At 50.7% G+C, this 23,066-nt stretch overlaps 1 protein-coding gene across 2 annotated transcripts; it reads left to right on the top strand.

Annotated features, from left to right (window-relative positions):
* On the top strand, nt 1-17,530 carry GASK1A (golgi associated kinase 1A). 2 transcript variants are annotated; one of them, XM_065629529.1, is made up of 6 exons: nt 1-39; nt 265-354; nt 10,358-11,173; nt 14,674-14,796; nt 15,065-15,168; nt 15,765-17,530. In XM_065629529.1, exons 2-6 carry the CDS (start codon nt 352-354, stop codon nt 15,973-15,975), a joined length of 1,257 nt encoding a protein of 418 aa, XP_065485601.1. In that variant the 5' UTR covers nt 1-39; nt 265-351; the 3' UTR covers nt 15,976-17,530. The 2 variants fall into 2 exon arrangements, with proteins under 2 accessions (XP_065485601.1, XP_065485600.1); XM_065629528.1 differs by lacking the exon at nt 1-39 and having other exon boundaries at nt 86-354.
* Nucleotides 17,531-23,066: the final 5,536 nt, after the last annotated feature.

The raw sequence follows: 23,066 nt of genomic DNA, 5'->3' as shown, positions 1-23,066 counted from the left end.
GGGTGTCCGCCCGCTGGGGGGAACAGGAGGCGCCCGCTGGTGCGTCGTGGCAGGGACCCGGCAGCCCCCGGCAATGTAGGGTCGGGCAGCAGGGATTGCGGGGAGCCTGGAGGGGCACCCCTGGGTGACAGCCCCCAGCCGTGGTTAGCAGCTCGGGGAGATGAGGCGGGTTGATTAGTTGCTGGAGGATTTATTATTATTATCATTATTATTGCTATTTTAAAAATTTTTTATTTTTTGTGGGTTCCTGGTGTTGTATGGAAGCGTTTCAGGCAGCTGGTGCCCGGCTCAGGAGGTGATCACAGGCAGTGAGGCACACCAGGAGGAGCGCATCATCCGGCACTGCGAGACATGGTAGGATTTAGGGGTTTTCTTGCCAAACTGATGGCGGGAAGAGATGCTGGGTCTGCACAGGGACACCAACCCCATGGGATGAGGTGTGAGGTCATGTCCCGACTGTCTCCATTGTGGGAGCAAGTTGAGAGGGACCTCTTGGAGAAAGGGGGCATGGTGAGGGAAGCAAGGCAGGGACCCGCTCTGGCATGTGTCTGTCCTTAATGACACTAGGGGTGGACAAAGCAGACTGTAAGGACGTTGGTAAAGGCAGTGTCTGATGCTGCTGTGCCTAAATGCATTGCTATCTGACAAGGAGGCGATTATGCTTCCTCAGCCGAAAGCCACCTTTTAAAGAGCCTGGGTCACATTGCTTTAAGCGGGCAAGAGCATGGGGTGAAGGCAGCAAATAGTTTCGGAGAGCACGAGGAGCCTCCTTCTTGCTTTCCATTTGGTCCTCCCAAAGCGCAGCGTTTTCATCAAAAAGGCACAAAAAACCTGCCAGTTTGGCAAGGGAAAATGCTTCCCTGGGATAAATGTCGTATTTCCCCAGTGACAGCAGATTGCCCTGCATCTGCAGCACATTTCAAACCTTAGGGTTGTTTTTCATGTCTAGTTTTAGCGCTCAAGTTTGGAACATCCCTTGGCAACCAGTTTTCAGACCCGTCTGAGTAAGCGCAAGCCAGCTGAGCTTGGATGGGGCCCCCACAACTCCCCATCACCCTGTCCTGGCAGGGGATAGCTGGGGCATCACGCCCAGGGGTTCACACCGGGGGGGGCTTCATCTCTGCTCCCCCACCTCAGCCCTTGCAAAGCTGGTGTTGGGCAGGGGTTGCAAATGCACGTGATGGATGAGCTGAGGAGGCGCTTGGTGCTGCTGCCAGAAACTGGTGCTTGGGTGTCGCTTGTGTTACTGAAATGTTTTTATGTCCTCGAGAATGTGGGGATGACTCAGAGTAACTCTGGGAGCAGTGGGGCCGCGCCAGCCTTCACCAGAGTGTGTGTGTGTGTGTTTATGGGAGACACCAGTGTTGTGTTTTATGGTTTCTATCCTACAGTTCGCATAGGATGTTTTGAGTTTCTTAATGAATTTCAGCCGCAGGAAAAACAGATAAGACTGAGGCTTTTGTCACCCATTTTGAGCTCGGGAATAACTCCTCCCTGTCAAAGAAAAAAGCAAGGCAGCTCTGCCCACACCAGCCTTTCGTCCACGGTAACGCTTTCCTGCACAAACTTTCACTATGAAGCCTTTCAAAGAGCATCTAGCCTGTGCCAGGTACCTGGTGTGGTCTCCCCTGCGAGAGCGGGATATTCAGTTTTTGCCAGGATTTTAATTTTGCCTCGGCAAGGCAAAGTCTGCTTCTGCAGTCCTTTCCCCTTTGTGAGCTCCGGTATCGATTGCTTTGATTTCACCCATAATCCAGGTTTGCTCGGGGAACCGCTCACCTGTAGGCAGAGCAGTGACAGTCACGAAGAATAAATTCAAGCTGTGCTGTTTGCTGCATTTGCAGCGAAACCCTGAGCAAAATTCCCAAGGTGATTTTTTACTTCTTTCAAAAGCAGCAGGAGGGTGACCATGTGGAGAAAGCTAGAGAGACCCCAGCTGTGAGCGCCACTGTTAGCAGGGAGCGCGCGCTTGCAGCCGGCTTCTTGTCGGATCCAGCTCTGTACGTGCCTGACCTGCTGGAGCGGTGAGGGCTGGGGGATGACTGCATGACAGAAACATCTTCTTTCTTCTGGTTTCAAAACCTGCCAGCGAGTAATTTCCAACTGCTCTGTCACTCACCTAACATGAGGTAGTCTAAATAAGGAGGAGCGATTACACTTCATTAATCCTCTGGCATAGACGCCAAATACTTTTATTACCCCCTCTGTTTTAAATGCTCAATAACTCCAGTCTGCCTGCAGCTATTTGCCTTGCCCTGATGGAAAAGATCCTTTTTTTGGGCCCTGATCTGGGGCTCATACTGCGTTTGCTCTGACACTCACCTGGTGGGGTTCGAGGGAGAAGCAGAAGGGGCTGAGGGGCAGCTGCTGGCAGGCTTTGCCTGGGACAGGGTCTGTGGGACACAGGCAGCACTCAGAGCCAAGTCACCAGCAGCTTTCTTCCCCTTTTTTCCTCTTTAAAAAGGAATGGCTTAAACGGAGGAACACAGGGTTACTTTTTTCTACAACTGAAGCCAGGGCTTTTATGAACAATTCTGTTTAGAAGAAAGCCCGCGGGGCTGAAAGGCCCCGCTGTCCTCCTCCTCCCTCCCCTTTGGAATCCCACGAATGCTCTTTCCTGCTCTCCAGGAAGGGAAAAAACCTGACAGCCAGCTTGGGGAAACCCAACCGGCCAATTTGGGCAACCTCCACCGAAAGGCCAACAAGGGAATCCAGTGCTGCCCCTCGCCAGTGTCACGACATGGGTTTTGCGAGCCCTTGCCCGGCACTGAGCAATCACTGCTATTCACTGGTGCTAGTCCACCGGTTAGAAATGAAAACTGAAACTAAGTGGATCAAAATCCCCCCTCCCCAAAATACAGAAAAAACGTGACCCCCCAGTAAAATAAATAAAACAGGACTGGATGCCAAAATGTGTAAGAGTTTTAGCAGTTTTTCAGGCACTCATCAGCAGGATTGGTAAGCTCATCAAGAGCGAGAAGGAAATAACATTTGATTTTATTTTAATGTGTTTCTCTCCGTATTAAATGCAGCCCAGAACAAACAAGATGTGTCTCTCTAGCACTTTTGCTCTTGGCTGCTGGTATGCGCAGAGGAGCTGAAGCAGTGCAGCCCCGCTGGGGATGCCAAGTCAGAGCTGGTGAGCAGTCCAGAAATGCAGCGAGAGAAGCGATTGGGCTGAGGGGGATTGTGAGGAAGGGAATCCATGGTAGCCCCCAGGTTCCTGCTGTTGCTTCCCCAGGTTTGGCAATCCCACAGGAATCATGAGTGTGAGCCACTTGCTGTGCCTGGAACCGAAGCGCTGAGGGATGGGACTGTCCATTCCCAAATGCTGTGGGGAACGAAGTGTATTGTTTTTCACCAGAAGAAACCTGGGAGTTTCGAGGCAGTTTGTGTGTGGGACTCGAAGGGAAGGAGTTGAGCCTGTGAGTCGCAGGCTGCTGCCTTCCTCTGAAGCATCCCCTGCACAACCCCTCGTAAACAAAGGCAAGACTGTTCAAAATGAACGGGAGCACGAGGCACAGATGTTGCACAAAGGCGAGCCACATCTGTTTCGCCAGGGAAGGGGCCCCCTTCTTGCTGTTTCAGCAGGCAGATGGGGAAAGCTGCTCTGAAAACCTCCGGAGCTCAGTGCAGCAGACTGGCCAGGAAACTGGGACGAGGGGAGGGGGAAAAGGGAAACCTGGCAGGATCTTGCACAGCAGCAGGAGGAGTGAGGGAGCAATGGTTGCCCAAAACCACTGCTCTCCCTCCTTGACGTCCCTGCCAGGATTTCAAGGTTGTGCTGCTCTCACGTAGGTGTGAGGGTTAGAGGAACAAGCGGACGATGAGGAGGACCTCCTGTGTCCCATGACGGTAGCAGTACAGTTGTGCATTCATGGCTGCTCAGAGCCTTGCTGCCTTGCTGGGAACACCAGGTGCTCTTTCGGGTCCATGGTGCCCTGGATGGTTTGGGTGTAGGCTGATACTGCTTCATATAAGGCTTTTAATGGTCAAAAGTAATGGAGAAGTTTGCCCGTGTATGTGGCGGCAGAGCCATGTGTCTCGGTGACATGTCCTGAAAGACAACCAGCAATCTCTTAGGAGATGTGTCTCCAAGAAGCAGAAGACCCAGCTCAGTGCAAGAATCTGCAGAATAGGCCCTGACTTCGAACTTGGGTAGGAGAAGGATGAGGCATCTGAAAGCTTTTAATCTGCCTACTTTGAGGAAAAGAATTAATGGCATCCTGGAGACTGTTTAATTTTGTGGCGCTTTGTGTTGACTTCTGGGATTAAAACGGAGGGGTCCGGAGCTGCACTTTACACAGCATCAGGATGAAAAATGCCCTATCCATCCACCAATGAGATGAATATTAACTTCCTGCAAGCTGAAAGATTTACATGGTGTGAGCAAGGAGAATTATCGATCTTTCATTTTTCTCAGTGAAAATCACACAATTTAGGGGTAAGGGCAGTGTCATCACAGGAAAAACAAGTCCGCACCAGTACCCTGCAGGGCTTTAGTCCATTCCAGGTGCAGGAATGGACAGTGTGTGTCCTCTCCAGGTCCCCCTGAGTGGCAGCCTTGCCCTTGACGGCATCAGCTGCACCCTGTAGTAAGGTGTCCTCCATGCAGGTGATGGCCATCCATCTCCTCCATGGTGTCCTCCATCACATGCCCCGGGTTCTCTGTAAAGATGCTGAACAGGACATTGGGGAGGCTGGGAGCCTTGCTGCTTTTGTAGGCTACTCCTGGGGGTTTTATGAGCCTGTGTTTTGGCTGACCTTGTTTGGTCTGTAACTCAATTGGGACCAGCCAGTGCAAAGGGAATGGCACCGTTATGTACAAGTGCTGGGATTTTCTTGTGACACAGAGAAATTTCCAGCACCGGCTGAAGATTTTGTTCAAAATGGTCTTTTGGATTATGGGGTGTGTGAGCAGACCCAGTGCTCAGCCTGTGGCCAGGCAAAGAAGCACCAAAACCAGAAATAATGGGTATGGGTGTTGTTTAGCTTGGAGAAAAAGAGGCTCAATGGAGACCTTATTGCTCTCTACAACTACCTGAAAGGAGGTCGTGGCATGGAAGGTGTTGGTCTCTTCTCCCAAATAACAAGTTATAGGATGAGAGGAAATGGCCTCAAGTTGCGCCAAGGAAGGTTCAGCTTGGATATTAGGAAAAATTTCTTCACGGAAAGGGTTGTCAGGCATTGGAACAGACTGCCCAGGGAAGTGGTGGATTCACCATCCCTGGAGCTGTTTAAAAGATGCATAGATGAGGTTCTTAGGGACATGGTTTGGAGGTGGACTTGGCAGTGCTAGATAAATGGTTGAACTTGATGATCTTCAAGGTCTTTTTCAACAAAAATGATTCTATAATTCCATGATATTGAGCAAGAAACAGGAAATCTCAACCCTGAGAAGCAAAAAGCTCAAGGAACTGACTCAGGACCTGGAGCCCAAGATACACCAGGTTATTACTAGAAAGAGGCTATGGAGCTCAAGGGTTTCAAGGACTTTATAGTTTGCTGCCCCTAGGCTGTAGCAGTAAGTAGGAAGAACTGTGAAGGGAACATTATTTTAGAAGTTAAAGGAAGCACATTGAATGATCCCTTTAAAGTCAATGCTCAGAGTGAGCGGTGTCAATACCATTTCATCCCTTTGTGCTGCTGCTGGAGTGTTGTCCTATGCTACTGCAAAGCATGCTAATCTCACAGTTAGACCATCAATTATCCCCTTGTGGCAGAAGATTTGCAGACTGTCCAAAATTTAGCAAGGCACAGCATGTTTTAAAGTTTTGCCTCAGGCAATTTAGCTTGGTCATTTTCTGGTTTGGTTTTGGACACATTGGTGGGAAGGCTTGTGTGCCAGAGACCAGGGCTTTGCTGACTCTGCAGGGAAGGACCCAGCACTATGTGGCAATACACCAGGTTTCCATCTCCTGGGCTTCAGCGGACACAGCATTTGCTGTGACTCCTTTGCATATGGTTTGTGGGAGCACAGTCCCTCTTCCCACCCCTGTGGTGTTTGGTTTGAGCTTCCCAAATCACCCATGAGGAGCAACGTGTGGAAGGGGGTCTGCAGGGGCACCTTGAGCAGATGGGCAACGGCTGCCTGCCGCGTTCCTGCCCTGGCGCTGAGCAGGGTGGCCACGGGGTGCCAAAATGCAGTGGAGTCGTGATCCCCCCAGCTCGAAAGTCATTTTGGAGGAAAAAAACCCAGACGCAAGGCTGGTGTAGGTCTGCTAGGAATTACAGCCGCTTTGACGGCTCATGAGGCTGCCCCAGGGTGATGCAGGTGATGGTGGGACTTGGTTCCCTAACCATGTGCGGGGGCAGCACAGCAGACTTGCTTCCCCAGGCAGCTGCTCTGAGCTGGGGCTACTTTCAAGGTTGGCATTTCTCATTTAATACCCGTTTTTAGTAAATTCCCACTCTGCCAGGCATCTGTCTTCCCCAAGCAGGATGGTAAAGGAAGGCACTTAAGCATTTGAATGATGGGCAACAGATACTGCCAAGGGTTTTCTTCTGCTCAGACTCACTCAAAGTCACTCTGGGTTGGAGTGGTTTTGTCTCCTTCCACATCCTCAGCACAGTTATGGGTCCCCAGCAGTGCCATGCCCTTACAAGCCAAAAAACTCCTGTAGAAAACCAAAAGGAAGGGGCTGTTCCCCTCCTGGATCTGGTTGACATACCAGCCTGTCTTTCCAACACTCTGGGAGCTGCCATGAGCACCACGTGCTGGGCGTAAAGCTCTGGAGATGTTCCCGGAGGTGGTGGGGAGCCAGAGGAGGTTTCCCAGTTGCTTTTCAAGCAGCCTTTGTTAAAATCAGTCGTGGCAGGATGCATCTCCTGCTGCCTGTGCGGTTTTGCGGTTCATTGGGCGGGCAGCGAGCACGGTGCTGGGGGGTTGAGTACAGCCCTGTGTGTTGCACCCCCCCTGCAAAATACACCCTGTACAGTGTGCATCCAGATAAATGCACAGCCCTGCTTTTAACCTGCTCGCTGGTGGCCTGTGGCAAAATCCTCTGAGCTCAGGACCCCAGGGCAGGCAGGCAGCTGAGAGGGACATGGCCACAGTTGACCCAGCCGGGTTCCCTTGGGCACCTCTTTGGGACGATGGGATTTGCTGCTAGAGGCGTCTGCTGATGCCACTGCAGGGGCAGGAGCACTTTTTTGGATGCCAGAAGAAAACAGGGGTGAAACACACTTTTAAAGGCCACATATTTACTTGGTGTCCTTCCAGTTTTGGGGCTGTTTCTAACATTCTTGGATAATGAAGTTTGAGGGTTGTTTTTCTTTTCTTTCAAGCTTGACAAAGCCAAATTGATGCACTTTGAAAGGAAATTGAAACCAGGCTTTTTTACTTCAAATTCTTCCAAAGTTCAAGTGTCCCGGGAATAAAATGTCAAGGATAAAACCCTTCCAACCACACTTAGAAAGTTTTATCCCTGAGTGGCCAGACTGCACAGGCTCTCCACCGTGCCTTCAGGAGCCCGAGCCATGCTGTATGCCTCTCTGATGAGCAAGATATATATTATTTACTTATTGGCATCCTAGAACAAGCAATGCCTCTCTTAAGCCTTTTTATGTGTTTTGCCTGTAGCGTGCCTGCTGGGAAATGGACCTTATTTCTGGAGAAGACATGCTGTACTGTCACTGTCTCAGACTAGCAAAGCAGAGCTGTATGTATGGTTTGCATTTCAGGCTGAATCGAAGCCATCACTTGAATTGCAGCATTTTTTTACAGCATGGGCTCAGAGGAAGTCTCTTTGGAAAAATATTTACTCTGGGCTTGTAAATATGGTATTATTTCTGCAATATTCTATCATCTAGATTCTTACTAAATTTGCAATATTGACTGCCAGAAATAACACAGAGACTCTACTTGCACTTTTTTCTTTTCTTTTTGTTGTCGATGTGGCAGGGAAAACCTGAACAGGGCTGGGGAAGGGAGCCTGCGGTGGCCCTTGCCCAGTTTCACAGCACAGGATTTCAAGCTCGGGATAGGAAAGAAATGAAGCTTTAACTTGCGGTGCCCAAACCAGAGCTTGCTGACAGAGAAGACAAAGTGGGTTTGGATAGCATTGATGCTTTAACCACTTGGTCTGTAAACTGACTTGACTTGACAATAAAAAAATGGCAATCATTGCCATCCATTTGGCATCCACTACTCTACAGCTGTGGATTAAAAAGGACTTTTCCTGCCATATTTCCAGGTTTCTCCAAATGGTTCCCACATGTGTCCCCATCCCCAAATACTTGGATTTTTGGCAGCCGGGCTCTTTGCATGCCCAGGAACGGTGTAAGCAGAAAAAGGGCTATATTTGGGTGGCTAACAAAAACAATCACCTTGCAAATCCTCTGTACAGAAGAAGAGGGGGGCCTTAGATGTCTCCATGGATGGGACATCTACCACCTCTCTGGGCAAGCTGGGCCAGTGTTTCACAACCCTCGTTGTAAAACATTTCTTCCCCATGTCTAGCCTGAATTTCCCCTCCAGTCTCACCCTGGACTAGCTCCTTTTCACTCTGTGGTTTTAAGGGAGAGCTTAAACAAGGGGTCCCCTGGCACGTCCCAAAGCCCCGCACCAGACAGCCCCAGCTCCCGACAGAGGCTGGTGTAAGCTATGTGTGAGCAAAGAATTTGGCCCAGGGGATATATTTTGCTGCATTACACTGTATTTCTGGGAAAGAAACAATTAAATGAGAGCTATAAAGCTGAATCACTCCAAATGCAGCATTGCTAGCCCTTTTAAGCTGCATTAAATCTGCTCAGTCCTTGAGACTTCGAAGGAAATCCCCCGTGGTTGCTGCCAGAGAGTTGGTGGCTTTGTGGTTCCTCTTATCCACCTTGGCTGATGTAGCGTCCTTGGGAGGGACATGGCTCCTCAACACGGGGCCATCTGAAGCGGTGGTGAGGGCATGAAGCCTGATGCATTTTTAGGATAGTGCTGGCTTAGCTTATGTAGAGGCTCATGTGCTGGGGTGACTGGGGCCATCTCCTCTGGGGGCTGGAGTCGTGCTGGTGGAGGGGTCTCTGCAGCCAGCTGGAGCCTGTTGTCCCCGTGGCTGGAAATGCTTCTGCTCTCCCAGCTGTCTTCTGGAAGTCATTCTGGCTGCTGGTTCTCACCTCCCCAGATTTTCAGCTCTTCTTTTATTTTCAAGCTTTTCCTCTTATAAACAATCTCTTATCCCTTCTTTGGCAATATATTGTCCTGCTGTGTCTGCCATGGATATACTTATGCTTCCAAAATAAATAATTGCGAAAAAATGTATCCACTTGAACATTGCCTTGAGTTCCAACATGGGTTCGAACCGCTTGGAAATGCCTGATGTAAAGCAGAGAAATGGCGCCAAGGTGCCTTTTGCTGCTCCAGCCCCCCAAAGCGTGTTAGAGCATCCAAGCCCAGGTGAACGTGGCATGGATGCAACGTGGCACCCCATGGGGATGGGGTGGGCTGGGACAATCTCCCAGAGCTGCCCCTCGCTTCCCACCACCTCACCCCAAAGGGGAAGGTGCTGTGCTCAGGGCAGCCCCAGCACTGCATGCATGGTATTGCTTTAGGCCAGAGCAGAGACAGGTTGGCTTAGCAATGTGGGGAGATTTGCACAGTATTTGCTTGTAACTGCCTTTCCAGCCTATTTAATTTTTTGCAAGTCCCTTCAGAGTAGAAGTTATGACTAAAAGGAGTGGGGAGAGGGAAAAGGTATGTGTATAAAGATATACACACCAAAACTTGGTAGTACCCATCTTAAGGCAGTTCCTTGATATTTTAGGTTTCAGATACGGCAGTTTGCATCTTTTTTAAATACAGGCTGCCACAGCCCCTGACTGGCGCTTGGAACTGCCTTGTTTTTGCTGGATGCAGCTGCGGGCACTACTTCAGAGGCCATATTTCAGCATGTGTTGAGACATGCCCTGAATGAGGGTGCAGGGATCTGGGCGATGGTCTGAGTGTACAACTGGGGTAGAAGCCACTGAGGGTGTCCGGAGTAAAGTCTGAAGATAAAAACCTCTTAGGGACTGGAAAGCGTTGGTATCCAGCCAGGAATTTGCTCTGGTTTGGTCTATCTCTGCCGAGAACCCTAAAAGTGCCTTGCAAATGTAGCCTTTCCCACCTATTTGTGTGCAGCAATCTCAGATCCTTGAGTTTTTAAAGCAAAATATTTGACCATGAAGAATTCATCACCCATAAGGTGATCTGTACATCACCGCTGCAGACATGGCAACGTGCTCAAAGCAAACCCTGAAGAGCTAATCAAGAGCTTCCCATCAGGACTGCTGGGATGCAGGGTGCAGAGGTCCAGGGATGCCCCAGCTGTAGCACCTATTGCACCGCTGGGACCCCCGGTAATTCTCTCCATTTCTCTCCCTACAGACTCAGCGACCATGGCGAAGGACGGGGCTGAAGCCCCCTGCTCCGGTGGCCCTCGGGGTGCTGCTGGCCCTGGCCCTGCTGGCCCTGGCCCGCCTGCCCCCATCACCAGACAGCTCCCCCCATCTGCTGCCGGCATTGTCCCCCCCAGGCACCCGTTGGGAGGCGGCTGTCCCCCTGTCTGGGGAACGATCCCGAAGCCAAAGGCCCCTTGTACCCCCCGCTCACCCGTGGGGGGACTGGCCCCTCAGCCGGGGCAGGAGACAGCGGCGGGGTACGGCAGGGGATGCTCCCCCATGGCTCTCTGATGATGACCTCCAAAAGATGCAGTTGTTGGCTGGTGGGCGGGTTATCTCCAAAACCCGCATCCCGGCCCATGGGCAAGTCCTGCGAGTGGGGCTGCGGGCCGTGGGAGACACCGACGGGGACTCCTCGCCAGCCAGCCTGGAGGGGGACTGCCAGGATGGGCGCTGCGGGCTCATCAAGCGTCCCGGAGACCTCTACGAGGTGCTGGCCTTCCACCTGGATAGGGTGCTGGGGCTGAACCGCAGCCTGCCCGCTGTGGCCCGGCGCTTCACCAGCCACCTCCTGCCCTACAGCTACACCGATGGCTCCCCACGGCCCATCATCTGGTGGGCGCCTGACCTCCAGCACCTGGAGGACACCAGCAATGACCAGAACTCCTGTGCCCTGGGGTGGCTGCAGTACCAGGAGATGCTGCAGCCCCGCGGACGGATGCCAGAGGCCAGGGATGGTCCCTGCTCCAGCATCTCTCGTGGTGAATGGAGCCGCCTGGCCCTCTTTGACTTTCTCCTCCAGGTAGGGCTGGAGTGATGGAGACCACCTGTCCCACCAGCTGTGCTGCTGGCTCCCCCTGCACCGGCATCTGCCTTGTCTGACCATGGTCTCCTTCTTCTCCATGGAGTCACACAGGCTGTGGTTTCTTGGGATGTATTTGTACTCTTTAGCTAATGGGGAGCAGCAGAACTTTGTGCAGAAGTGGTTTGGCCCAAGCGTGATCCGTGTTTGGGACTTGCACAGAAACATGGGCAGGTTTTGGATGTGGTGAGTCCACTCTCACGTGGCTGAGCCTTCTCCCAGTGTTGGCTCTGCTTTGTGCCGATGCCGGCAGCAGCTTGGGATGGGGAGACAAGCAGCATGTTCTGCATCAGCCCCATCACATTCAGCTCCGGGAATGTGCTGCTGGTGTAGGAAATCAGGAGCCCTGCCCCTTCATATGGCACTGCTTTCCTCCTCCTCGGGATTAATAGTGCTTAATCTTCCATCTGGAAAATCATACCCTACTGCTATGAGGGATTACAACAGCATCACAGAGAGTTATCCTTTCTTAAATGGTAGCTGTGAGGAGGCAAATGTGGTTTCTATGGAAAAAACCTTGTTTAGGCACCTTGGGGCTGGAGCTTTGAATATCAGACAAAGGGAAACCACCTGAAAGGGCAAGTGTTACAATTTAAAAAAAAAAAAAACAAGGAAGGAAGGAAGGAAGGAAGGGAGAAAGAAAGAAAGAAAGGAAAGAAAGGAAAGAAAGGAAGGAAGAAAGGAAGGAAGGAAGGAAGGAAGGAAGAAAGGAAGGAAGGAAGGAAGAAAGGAAGAAAGGAAGAAAGAAAGAAAGAAAGGAAGGAAGGAAGAAAGGAAGGAAGGAAGAAAGGAAGGAAGGAAGGAAGAAAGGAAGAAAGGAAGGAAGAAAGGAAGGAAGGAAGGAAGGAAGGAAGGAAGGAAGGAAGGAAGGAAGGAAGAAAGGAAGAAAGAAAGAAAGGAAGAAAGAAAGAAAGAAAGAAAGAAAGAAAGAAAGAAAGAAAGAAAGAAAGAAAGAAAGAAAGAAAGAATGAATATGTGTTCTTATTATTCTCTCCCTTTTTTTTTTTTTTGGCGAAGCCTGACCATTAATTTTTATAACCTCAGACTATGCTGGCAGAGGCAGAGCAGTCCTGGCTGGGCTTGGAAATATTTTAGCTGAAACAGCCAGAGAAATTAGATGATTAATCAACCCCCTTCCCTTCCCCAGGCCAAAATGCCATTGAGTGCAATGGAAAGGCTGAGTCTCCAGTAGAAAATATCTAGTTTTAAGGAGACTTACCCTCAGAGGGCTAAAGCAGCACAATGATAAATCCAAGGACAATCCACAGGTTTCCTCAAAAACTCCAATGGGATTGTCCCATGCAGAAAAGTCACAAAGTAAAGAGGCACCAAGTCACCAGGATGTTACAGAAGTGAAACAGCACCCTTCAGAAATGGCTTTAGCCTCTCACAGCCCTTGCTGGGGAAGGGCTGCAAGCTGCAAAGATGCAAGCTTCAAGCCTTGCTGTATGTTGACATTGAAATCTTGGATATTTTCTTAAATTAGCCTTAAAATTGGCCTTCTTATGTATTGATTACTCTTGGTGTTTGCCATAGGGGAATCCCTATCTTGGTGCAAAGCTTTACTGAGAGCAAAACACCAAGCCCAGTGGAAAGGGAGCAGCTGATGAAGTTCAAAAAGAACTTCACTATAAAGAGAGCCAAAAATATATCAACTCTGAAGCCCTGCAGCTGCGTCTCTTCCCTGCGGCACACCCTTCCCACCCTTCACCATGAGAGTGGTGAGGCGCTGGAACAGGTTGCCCAAAGAAGTTGTAGGTCAAGACCAGGCTGGATGGGCTTTGAACAACCTCGTCTAGTGGAAGGTGTCCCTGCCCATGGCAGGCGAGGTTGGAACTAGGTGATCTTCAAGGACCCTTCCAATCCAAACCATTCTACGACTGTGATTCTATGAGAGCAAGATAGGAAACACAAAGTTTTATTTCCTTGGCCATTATATTCATAACCCTTTGAGAAGTAAGATTATCATAGAATCATGGAATAGAATCGTAGAACTGTTTGGGCTGGAAGGGACCTTCAAAGGCCATCTAGTCTAACCCTCTGCCATGAGCAGGGACATCTGCAACTAGATCAGGGTTGCTCAGAGCCCCGTCCAGCCTGGCCTGGAATGTCTCCAGGGATGGGGCATCTACCACCTCTCTGGGCAACCTGGGCCAGTGTTTCGCCATCCTCATGTAAAACATTTCTTCCTCATGTCTAACCTGAATCTCCCCTCCTTTAGTTTAAAACCATTACCCCTTGTCCTGTCGCAACAGGGCCTGCTAAAAAGTCTGTCCCCATCTTTCTTATAGGACCCTTTTAAGTACTGACAGGCTGCAACAAAAGGTCTCCCTGAAGCCTTCTCTTCTCCAGGCTGAACAACACAAATTCTCTCAGCCTGTCCTCACAACAGAGCTGTTCCATCCCTCTGATCATTTCTGTGCCTTTCTCCAGACCCTCTCCAAGATGTCCATGTCTTTCCTGTACTGAGGGCTCCAGGATGAGTCCCACACCAGACCCTGTCTCTGTTTTCTGAGGTTTAATGAAACACTTGGGTCAGCAGCCAGTGAGGTCCCATCTGCAGCATGGGCCAACACAGAGGATGCTCTGCTTTCTCCCAATAAAGCTGAGGAAGCTTTGTGAATACCATGGCAGGGTTACGGAAGCTGAGTCTGACAGAGATTTATTTCCCCTAAAAGTCCATTGTCCCTCGGGGGGTGTGGGTGAAACACTGGAAGCTGCCAAGTAGCACTGGGGTTTCTGCAGGGATTTGGGGTGGGAAGCAGGGTCTTGACAGTCTTGACAACATGGGGCCTTAGCAGTGTCTGCAAATGATTAAACAGAAATGTGGTCAAAACAAGTCACCGTGGCCTAACTTAAATGTCAGGCATGCTCTGTATAATGCACAGCTCACTTTTTCCCTTGCCGATCCTTTTCCATTCATCTTTCCATTGATTGCTGCTCAGGTTGCCAGCAGGGCTGGATGAAAGGGAGTCTATGAGCTGGGAGCCAGATGAAACCATCACCCAGTGCACCAAGACTCAGCCCAACAAAAAAATAATATCTTTTTGAGGTTTCAAAACCTAGATTTCCTTGGGTGCTTTTTTAAACAATTGTCATTTTTTTTTTCATCCATATCTGTGTATGTCCTCTCTTGGTTTCAGCTGGAAGCACAACCCATTCGCTCTGTGCAAATACAGAGTGGATGTACCACAGCAGGTGTCTGATCTTCAATGGGACAGCCTGTCACCATCAACTTTGTTGTCTCTTCTCCAAGCCAAGGGGGTTTTGCAAGTCAGCTCAGCTTCTGAACCCTTCCCTGCCTCTCTCTCGCTCACCATTTCATGTCTACTGAGGATCCTTAGAAAAATTTTATTCTCCTCTGAGCAAGAAAAGTTCTCAACTAGACCTCACCACCCCAGGCACCTGTCCCCACTAAGGTCCTCAAATGTCTCCTGCAGGTTCATGACCGCCTGGACCGCTACTGCTGTGGGTTTCAGCCCGATCCCTCTGAGCCCTGTGTGGAGGAGATGCTCCATGAGAAGTGCCGAAACCCGGCGGAGCTGGTCCTGGTCCACATCCTGGTATGTCTCCCTGCTCCCCAGAGACTGCTCTGGAGCTAAGATGAAGATGCCTGGAAGGTACTTGCAGGGCTGAGGTGGCAACAAAGGGGACATAGATCCCGTGGTGATGCTGGGTCGATGGTGGGAGGTGTGCCTCAACAGGGAGAGACCTGGGATTTGGCAGCTGCTGGCCCCCAAATGCTCTCAGGATTTCTCGATGCATTAAAAGAAAGCACCTAAACCCCCAAACTGGTGACTCCCCACAATAACTGAACTTCTTCCCATCCAGGTCCGGAGGAGTGCACCATCCCGCTTGGTGTTCATCGACAACGCTGGCAGGCCACAGCACCCCGAGGAGAAGCTCAACCTCAGGCTCCTGCAAGGCATAGACAGGTAGGGAGGGTGATACCACCCTCCTGGGGGCACGTCCTGGGAGAAACCTGTGCTTGCACAGGCAGGATGGACACCAGCCCTATGTGCACACCTTTGTGCCACTCCTGACCTCCCCAGCTGGGCACCCCTGTGAAGTAGGGCCAGCTCCCAGCCAGGATGGGGCAGGTGGCTGGGCTCACAAACCCATCACACATGCCCCTGCCCTGAAACTGGCTTTTCATCCTGCTCTGGGTGGCTGATGACAGTCTCCAAAGCCTATTTTCCCCCTCTCTAATTGGCAGCTGCACAAAAAATCTCGAATAATCAGGTATTTCAGTGTTTCTTGTGCTGTTGCCCATCAGGCATTTGGCACACTATCGGTCCCTTGATTTGGAGCTCATTTGGATCCATTTCTGATGGAGCTGGCCTGCACGCTCACCATGGGCAGAGTTTTAAGCAGGAGGCTCCTCATCCTGTCTTCATCTGGGTGGATGTGCATTTCTTCTCCAAGTACTGGGGTGGCCTTTGCTGGGATGCCCTGCTGCTGCCCTCCTCCCTTGCTCAGCCTTCCCTGGGTAATCCCTCTCCCTGCTCTCTCTTCTGCTCCTCTGCTGCAGCTTCCCAGCGGCAGCAGTGGCCACGCTGCGGTCGGGCAGGTTGCAGAGCCTGATGCTGGAGTCGCTGCGCCTGGACCGTGAGCTCTGGGAGAGCCAGGGTGGCGCCGAGGGGCTGAGACCCCTGCTGCGGACCATCGACAGGCGGGCACACATCCTGCTGCGGTACATCCAGGAGCACAACCTGACGGTGTTCAGGGACTTCTTGCGCTGAACCGATCTCTTTGTCATGCAAATCCTGGCAGTGATGGGTGTTCCTCACACCCTTGGCGTGGGTAATGTGAGACTGCATGCTCGCCTCTCCAAAAGGTGTTCCCCCCACTTCTCCTTGTAGGATGTCCTGGAAAAGGAGATGGGATCGCGGGGAATAGGAAAGAGGCAGAGGAGACATCTCCTGAAACAACCTGCAACTGCTTGAGAAAGGCAACATTTATCAAGTAATGGCCTCAGCATGTGTTTTCAAAGGAGGGGCACATCCATGAGATTTTTTGGGTGCCTTCACCCCTCCCATCCCAGAACCTTTGCAAACTGGAGGCTTGGACAGTTGGACAGCCTACAGGGATCCTGGGAAGGGTTAAAGAAGTGGTGAGCAGCACTGCTCAAGGCTGGAAAAAGTCACTGGCAGCCTTTCCATGGCTTGCACTGGGCTTTTCTGATGATGCCTTTTCTGTTTCCAAAACATTAGAGGCAGAGAGGCTGGAGCAGCATGGGGGAAAGCAGAGGGGAGCTTTCTAAGTGGTTTAAGCAGCGACAAATCGCCCAAGCTGAGCTCTGTCTTTCCCAGCCCTGGAGGAGGTGATGTATGTCTGGGAGTGGGTGTAAGTCACTGAAGCTGGGGCCGGGCAGCACCCCACACCAGCACCCCACACCAGCACCCCAGGCTGCAGGCAGCAGCTGCCCGTGCAGAGCCCACTGTGCCATCCCCATGCACCGTGCCCCAGCAGGGCTGGGCTGCCACCAATATGCATTTTGATTGTGGGATTTGAAGGTTTCGGTCTCTCACTCGCTCTTCTCCTTCGCCTTCCGGGGATTAAAAATCAAACCTACTGTGAGCTCTGCCACTTGTGAAAAGTGCTTCTGCCTGCTCTCTCAGGCATGGCTGTGCAATACGCTTTCCAAGGCTTGCACAAAAATCTTCTAACAAAAATACCAGGCTATTTCAGCAGGACACAATCGAGTGCAAAATGCTTTCTGAGAATGCTGGCACCTCCAGCAGAGCCCATCCCACTCCTACCACCTCCCTTGGCTCTTGCCCAGCAGCCCACTGTGATGGGGCACAGCAGCATCCCAACCAGGCAGGTCCTCAAAAGCAAAATGAACATGAGGAAAAAAGACAGAGGGATGGGCTCTGTTGGATACTCTTCCACGCTCTACACCATATTTCCCAGCTGAGGTGTGCAGCCAGTGTTTGCTTGCCAGGAGCAGCCAGCTCCCAGCCTGCCGGCTGATGGTTGGCCACCAAGAGAAGGCTTTTTAGAGGAACCTCAGGGAGAAACCCTCCACTTCTCCAGTGCTACAAGTGGAGCCTCCATGCTTGAGGCACTCCAAGTCACTTGTGCCTTTGGAATGTCTCAGTGATACCAGCATGGGTACTTGAGCTGTGCTGCTGTCCCATTGCTGTAGCTTTAGAGAGCACAGCCACCCACGCAGTGGGAGAGGCAGAAAGGGCTTTCGTGCCCTCCTTGCCCCAGCCATCCCAGCACGATGTCACTTACAGAGCCTGCAAGGGGATGTTTTAACACCCGTGCTGATAAACACAAGCAATTCCCTTTTCCCCTTTTTCCTCTTCTTTAAGTGACGGTCAAGCGAGGCTTGGTTGATACGAATCACCGAGCACTCTCAGAAAGTGTCAACACTCAAAATCACAGGCACATCAGCATCCCGAGTGCTGGCAGCATCTTCCTGGAGTCCTGCCCTCCAGTCAGCCAGCGAAAGCCTTTCCCCCAGCACTCTCTCCACCCCATGAGTTCTCACCCTGTTTGCCACACCAGGGGTTGGATGACTGTCTGACTGTCAGAGAACCCCTGCTAAACCCCAAATCATGAGGATTCATTACTGGGAGTTGAGCTTAGCCTGTAAGCATGGAGAAGGACAAAATAACTCATCCTGGGTGACGTGAAAAGCCATGCCCAAGCACTGCCTTATATGAATAAAGGAAACTAAATGTAATATAGTAAAATCCACAAATAATATGCTGTGAAAAGCTATGTGGTAACAAGAGCGTTAGTTAGGATGTGTAGCATCAGTCATAGTCTTGTTTTTTCTCATTGAAATGATAAATTTCATTAGCAGAGAGGTTTTTTTATTGCATGTAAACCAAGTTCTCAGTGAGAAGTGAGGGGAAGGTGAGGCACTGTGTGGTGTCCAAAGCTGCTGACTTTGCTGTGCTGGAACAGCAGCTTTTGCCTTACCTCTGGTTGCATCTGCTTGACTTCAACATGGCACAAGGTAGTGGGGCTTTTTCTAGGTCTTTTTTCATTTCCTTAGCTGTAACGTGTGAGTTTGCTGGCTAAACGTACATGGGAACATCTGTAAGCAGTTACGCATCTGAATAAAGATTGCTCTTGATTTAACAAAGAGCCATATATGGACAAATGAGATCGGCAAAAGCCATACTGTTGCTGAGACTGACCACTAGCCTCCTTTAATTAGTCATTTTTTCCATGTAGCCAGCGAAGTGCACAGGCTCTGAACTGTGGTCACAGCCATTCAGAGGAACCCGTGGTCTGCTCTGGCCATATCAGCCTTTACCACATAGTGTTGTGTTTGGTTTGCTCCAGCTATGGATGTGTCATAGTTCCTATGATAAATTTATTTTTATGGGTTTGTAATGTAGTTACGAAAATTCACTCGGTGCCATGCTTGACAAACAAGATCTCATGTCAAGACTCGTCCTGTTTTAACCAAATTTCACTGGGCATCATCATGGATCCTGTTCAGGTGGAGTAACAAAAAAAGGACATGGTTCAAGCTGGCTACAGAACTGGGGCAGGACTGCTTTGGCTTTAAGAAGGCAACAGCAGCTAAGCAAGGGAAAAAAGAAAAGTAGAGAAACAAATTAAGGCACCTTCCCTGAGCTTGCAATAGCTGAAGTGCCCCCCCAGAGGGGGCAATTAAATGCAATCCCCATCCTACCAAGGATGCTCTTGCTAGCATCACTGGTGACAGGATGGACAGCAGCAGCAGCAAGGAGCCAAGACCACCAGAAAAGTGAAGCCATCTGCATACGAGTGCCCTAGGGTCCCAACAGCATGGCCACAAGGTGCTGCTCCACACATCACCTGAAAAAACCCAGGTGAAAGCCTGATGCAGGCGTCCTCCACATTGTTCTTCCCTTTGTCACTTCAAGAGCTGCTGGAAAAACCCCTAAGGTTTCCCCGGGAGCTCCAGGCAGTGGTCCTGACCAGGGTCTGTGCAGGAGGGCATCCCTGTGGCACCCTTGCACGTTTGGCACTGTGGGAACGTGTTGCTCACTGCCAGTGCTCAGGGAACGGCGTTTGAGAGCATGAGCACGCAAACGTCATGGGGCTTCATGAGGAGGAAACCGTTTCTTTCCACAGCGATCCAAGTGGCGTGATCTGTGTTTAACAACCCCCTGGCTGCGCACCCCCTCTGAGCTGGCAAAAAAAGGGGTCAGGGGAAGGAAGGCAGGGGCCAAACTGGCTCCAAACAGCTGAAGACGAGTGCATATGTGCATGCATGTAGCCACCTGCACACCACCCCACCCACATGCATGCACCCATGCTTCACCCACCCACTCCTGTGCATGCATGCATCCCACATATAGGATCATAGAACCATTTTGGTTGGAAGACACCCTCCAGATCATCAAGTCCAACCACTAACTTAACTCTGACACTAAACCTTGTCCCTAAGAACCTCACCTACATGTATTTTAAACACCTCCAGGGATGGTGACTCCACCACTTCCCTGGGCAGCCTGTTCCAATGCCTGACAACCATTTCTGTGAAGAAATTTTTCCTAATCTCCAGTCCAAACCTCTCCTGGTGCAACTTGAGGCCATTTCCTCTCCTCCTATCACTTGTTACCTGGGAGAAGAGACCAACACCCTCCATGCTACAACCTCCTTTCAGGTAGTTGCAGACAGCGATAAGGTCTCCCCTCAGCCTCCTGTTCTCCAGGCTGAAGAGCCCCAGTTCCCTTAGCTGCTCCTCATCAGACTTGTGCTCCAGGCCCCTCACCAGCCTTGTTGCCTTCCTCCGAGCTCTCTCCAGCACCTCAATGTCTTTTTCGTCGTGAGGGGCCCAAAACTGAACAGGACTCGAGGTGGGGCCTCACCAGCACCGAGTACAGGGGGATGATCACTTCCCTAGTCCTGCTGGCCATGCTGTTCTTCAATGTGCACAGATATGCATGCGTGCACACGCACACACGTATGTGCATGTGCACACACATGCATGTGCATCCCCCCATGCATGCGTGCACACAGTCTTCCCCCAGACCCTCTCCCAAGGCACACTACTCCTGCTCAGCCTGTCCTTAACCCCTCACCCCACAAGCTGGTGACACCCAAATGCCCCCCGGCAGCCTGCCCCAGCGCTTGGCTGGCCTCACCCACCATAAACTGAATGTCTTTTTGCTGCATTTAAGGGCCGCTTCTTGAGGTGGCTGTTGTGGCCACAGGACACCAAACGTTGCAGCAGCCCCATCCAGGTCTTGCAGAAAAACCCAAGCACACACTGAAGCCATACACTGGCCAGGGATGACATCAGTGGGGTGGCACTTGGACACCCCACAAGATGCTCGGCAAAAACTGCCAAGCAGCTCCACGCCCAGGCAGGTGAAGCGTGGGCTGGCTGCTGCCTGAAAGGAAAGAGCTAGCAAGTAAATCCAAATTTATTGTTAAATCACTGGATATGAAAATAATACAGCTTTTAGAAAGCAATTTATTTATGCTTTCAGTACCTGCTTAAATATTTATGCGAAAAGGGAAAAAAGGTCTGCTTCAACATGGGACTATCATTGTAGTGACGGACTTTAAGATTAATGCAAGTAAATTAGCCTGACGTTTTATTTACATCTAGCAAAGCAATAGATAAATTCTCCCAGTGATGGATTTTCTTCATTAGTTGGGCGAACGCCTAAGGTACAGCTTTTGACATTGTTTCTTCCAGGCGGTTAGACAAACAGTTTGTCAAAAGGGTATAAAATTGTCAGGAAACGAAAGCAGATTAATGACCAGTAAAAGGGGAGATCATTGAATTTATTATATAAGTAGCATTATCACTGGAGCTTAAGGAATGGCTTATTAGATAACTGACATATACACACATGCAGAAGTGCTGAGCCCCCCCAGACTTGCTGCCCTGGCAGCAGCTGCTCCCCAGTCAGTCCCTTCATGGGGGCGTCTCTGCACTGAGGCTTCACCTCTCTCCTCCTTCCCTCCCCTTAGATCTGAGTTTATTCTGCAATTCTCTGATTAGAGCTTGCGAACATAATATTTCCTCCCAATTAAAAACCGCTTAGACTTGTAACGGCTTCAGGGACGATAACCTTGTCTTCGCGTCTGCGCAGCAATAACGGTTTCTGCAACCTAATCTGGCGATTTTGGCTGCTTTTATGGCAGTGATAATCATATCAATAACAACAACAATAATATATTGGACCTCTCCAGTCTTGTGATTCTTTGGAAAAAAAATCACCCGGCATTAGCGGTTTATGGATCCCATATGGCTCCTCCGGCAATTACCTCTGGAATGATAATTAGCTGTCAGATAAGGCAAATGGAGGAAACAAGGCTGGTAACCTGGGGAAAGGAAAACTTCCCTGCGATGGCGAAGGGGCTGCATTTGTGGGTGTCTAAAGTCTCTGAACCTGCCCAGGCAGGGGCTCAGGTTTTCAAGCTGCAGAAGAGGGATTTTTGATGCAAGGAGGACCAAGAAACACTGGTTTAACTGGTGCCGTAAATCTCGGTCTCCGAGCGCTGCCTCCAGCAGGTGGCATTGGTTCAGCAGGCTGTCTTTTCCCCTCGCTTGCCAAGAGCATCTTAAAAGTTTCATCTCTGCACCAGCAAATTTCAAGCTGCTAGAGCATCATTAATTCCTTAATTCCCTTGCAGCCTAATCCGTCCAGCTGCACTCCATATCCCACCACCACCACCACCTTTTTCCTTCTGTTACTGTGTCTTTCCAATTAAAATACAGATTTGCAGGAGTTGCCACAACGTACTGCTCCAGGCCAGGAGCATTGGCAAGCAGGATGGAGCAGGACAGTGACTCCACCACTTCCCTGGGCAGCCTGTTCCAATGCCTGACAACCCTTTCCGTGAAGAAGTTTTTCCTAATATCCAATCTAAACCTCCCCTGGTGCAACTTGAGGCCATATCCTCTTGTCCTGTCAATTTTTACTTGGGAGAAGAGACCAACACCCTCCACGCTACAGCCTCCTTTCAGGTAGTTGCAGACAGCGATCAGGTCTCCCCTCAGCCTCCTGTTCTCCAGGCTGAACAGCCCCAGTTCCCTCAGCTGCTCCTCATCAGACTGGTGCTCCAGGCCCCTCACCAGCTTCGTTGCCCTTCTCTGAAGTCTAAATCAAGCAGTGTGGTCTTGCCTGAGGTTTTACTCGGAGAGGAGGCAACTCCTGGAGTAGATGAGGTCCACCCTGCCTGCTGAGCTACCCCTCCCTGGGTGATACTGGGGCCAGCCCTGACTGATAGGGGCAGTTTGGGGCACACTGTGCCACCAGCCCCCACATCACCAAAGTCCCCTGTAGGCTCCGTGGAGAAGCCGGCACCACCTGGAAGCCGTGTACTTTGTGCTCAAATAAGCCTTTTGATAGCAGCGATGAGGTGATATCTGTCCTGCTTTCTGCCTCCACAAAAGTGGAATTAGGACATCAAGAAAGTCCTGCTGCTTAATCTTCCTTTGAAGGGCCTTGGAAAAAGAAAGAAAAGAAGGAAAAGGAAAGAACAGAGCTCCGAGAGCTTGCAGCCTGTGTAAGCAGATGTATAAGAAGAAAGTATTAGGGTAACATGTCTCAGCCTATCACTTGTATCTTGAGGTGTCCTCAGAGACTCAATCTCATCTGTCAAAAGCTGGTGTTTTTAGCACAGGATGAGAAACCTGAGTTGAAGGCGTCCGCTGCGGTGATGAGACCCCCACTCCCTTGCCAGGCAAACCCCAGGCTCCTTCCTCATCCCTGTGCAGGACATCTTTTTACGCCGTAGCACACCACAAGCGAGCGTTTTGCATATGCCGGGGATGTTTGGAGCTGGGAAGAGCTGGCTGGTGTTCGGGGAGCATTGGACCAGTGGAAGAGACTAGGACCCGGTGCCAGTGTGGGGG

The sequence above is a fragment of the Caloenas nicobarica genome, chromosome 2, assembly GCF_036013445.1.
Source record: "Caloenas nicobarica isolate bCalNic1 chromosome 2, bCalNic1.hap1, whole genome shotgun sequence".
NCBI classification, from domain to species: domain Eukaryota; kingdom Metazoa; phylum Chordata; class Aves; order Columbiformes; family Columbidae; genus Caloenas; species Caloenas nicobarica.
This window is presented reverse-complemented; position numbering and strand designations above follow the sequence as displayed.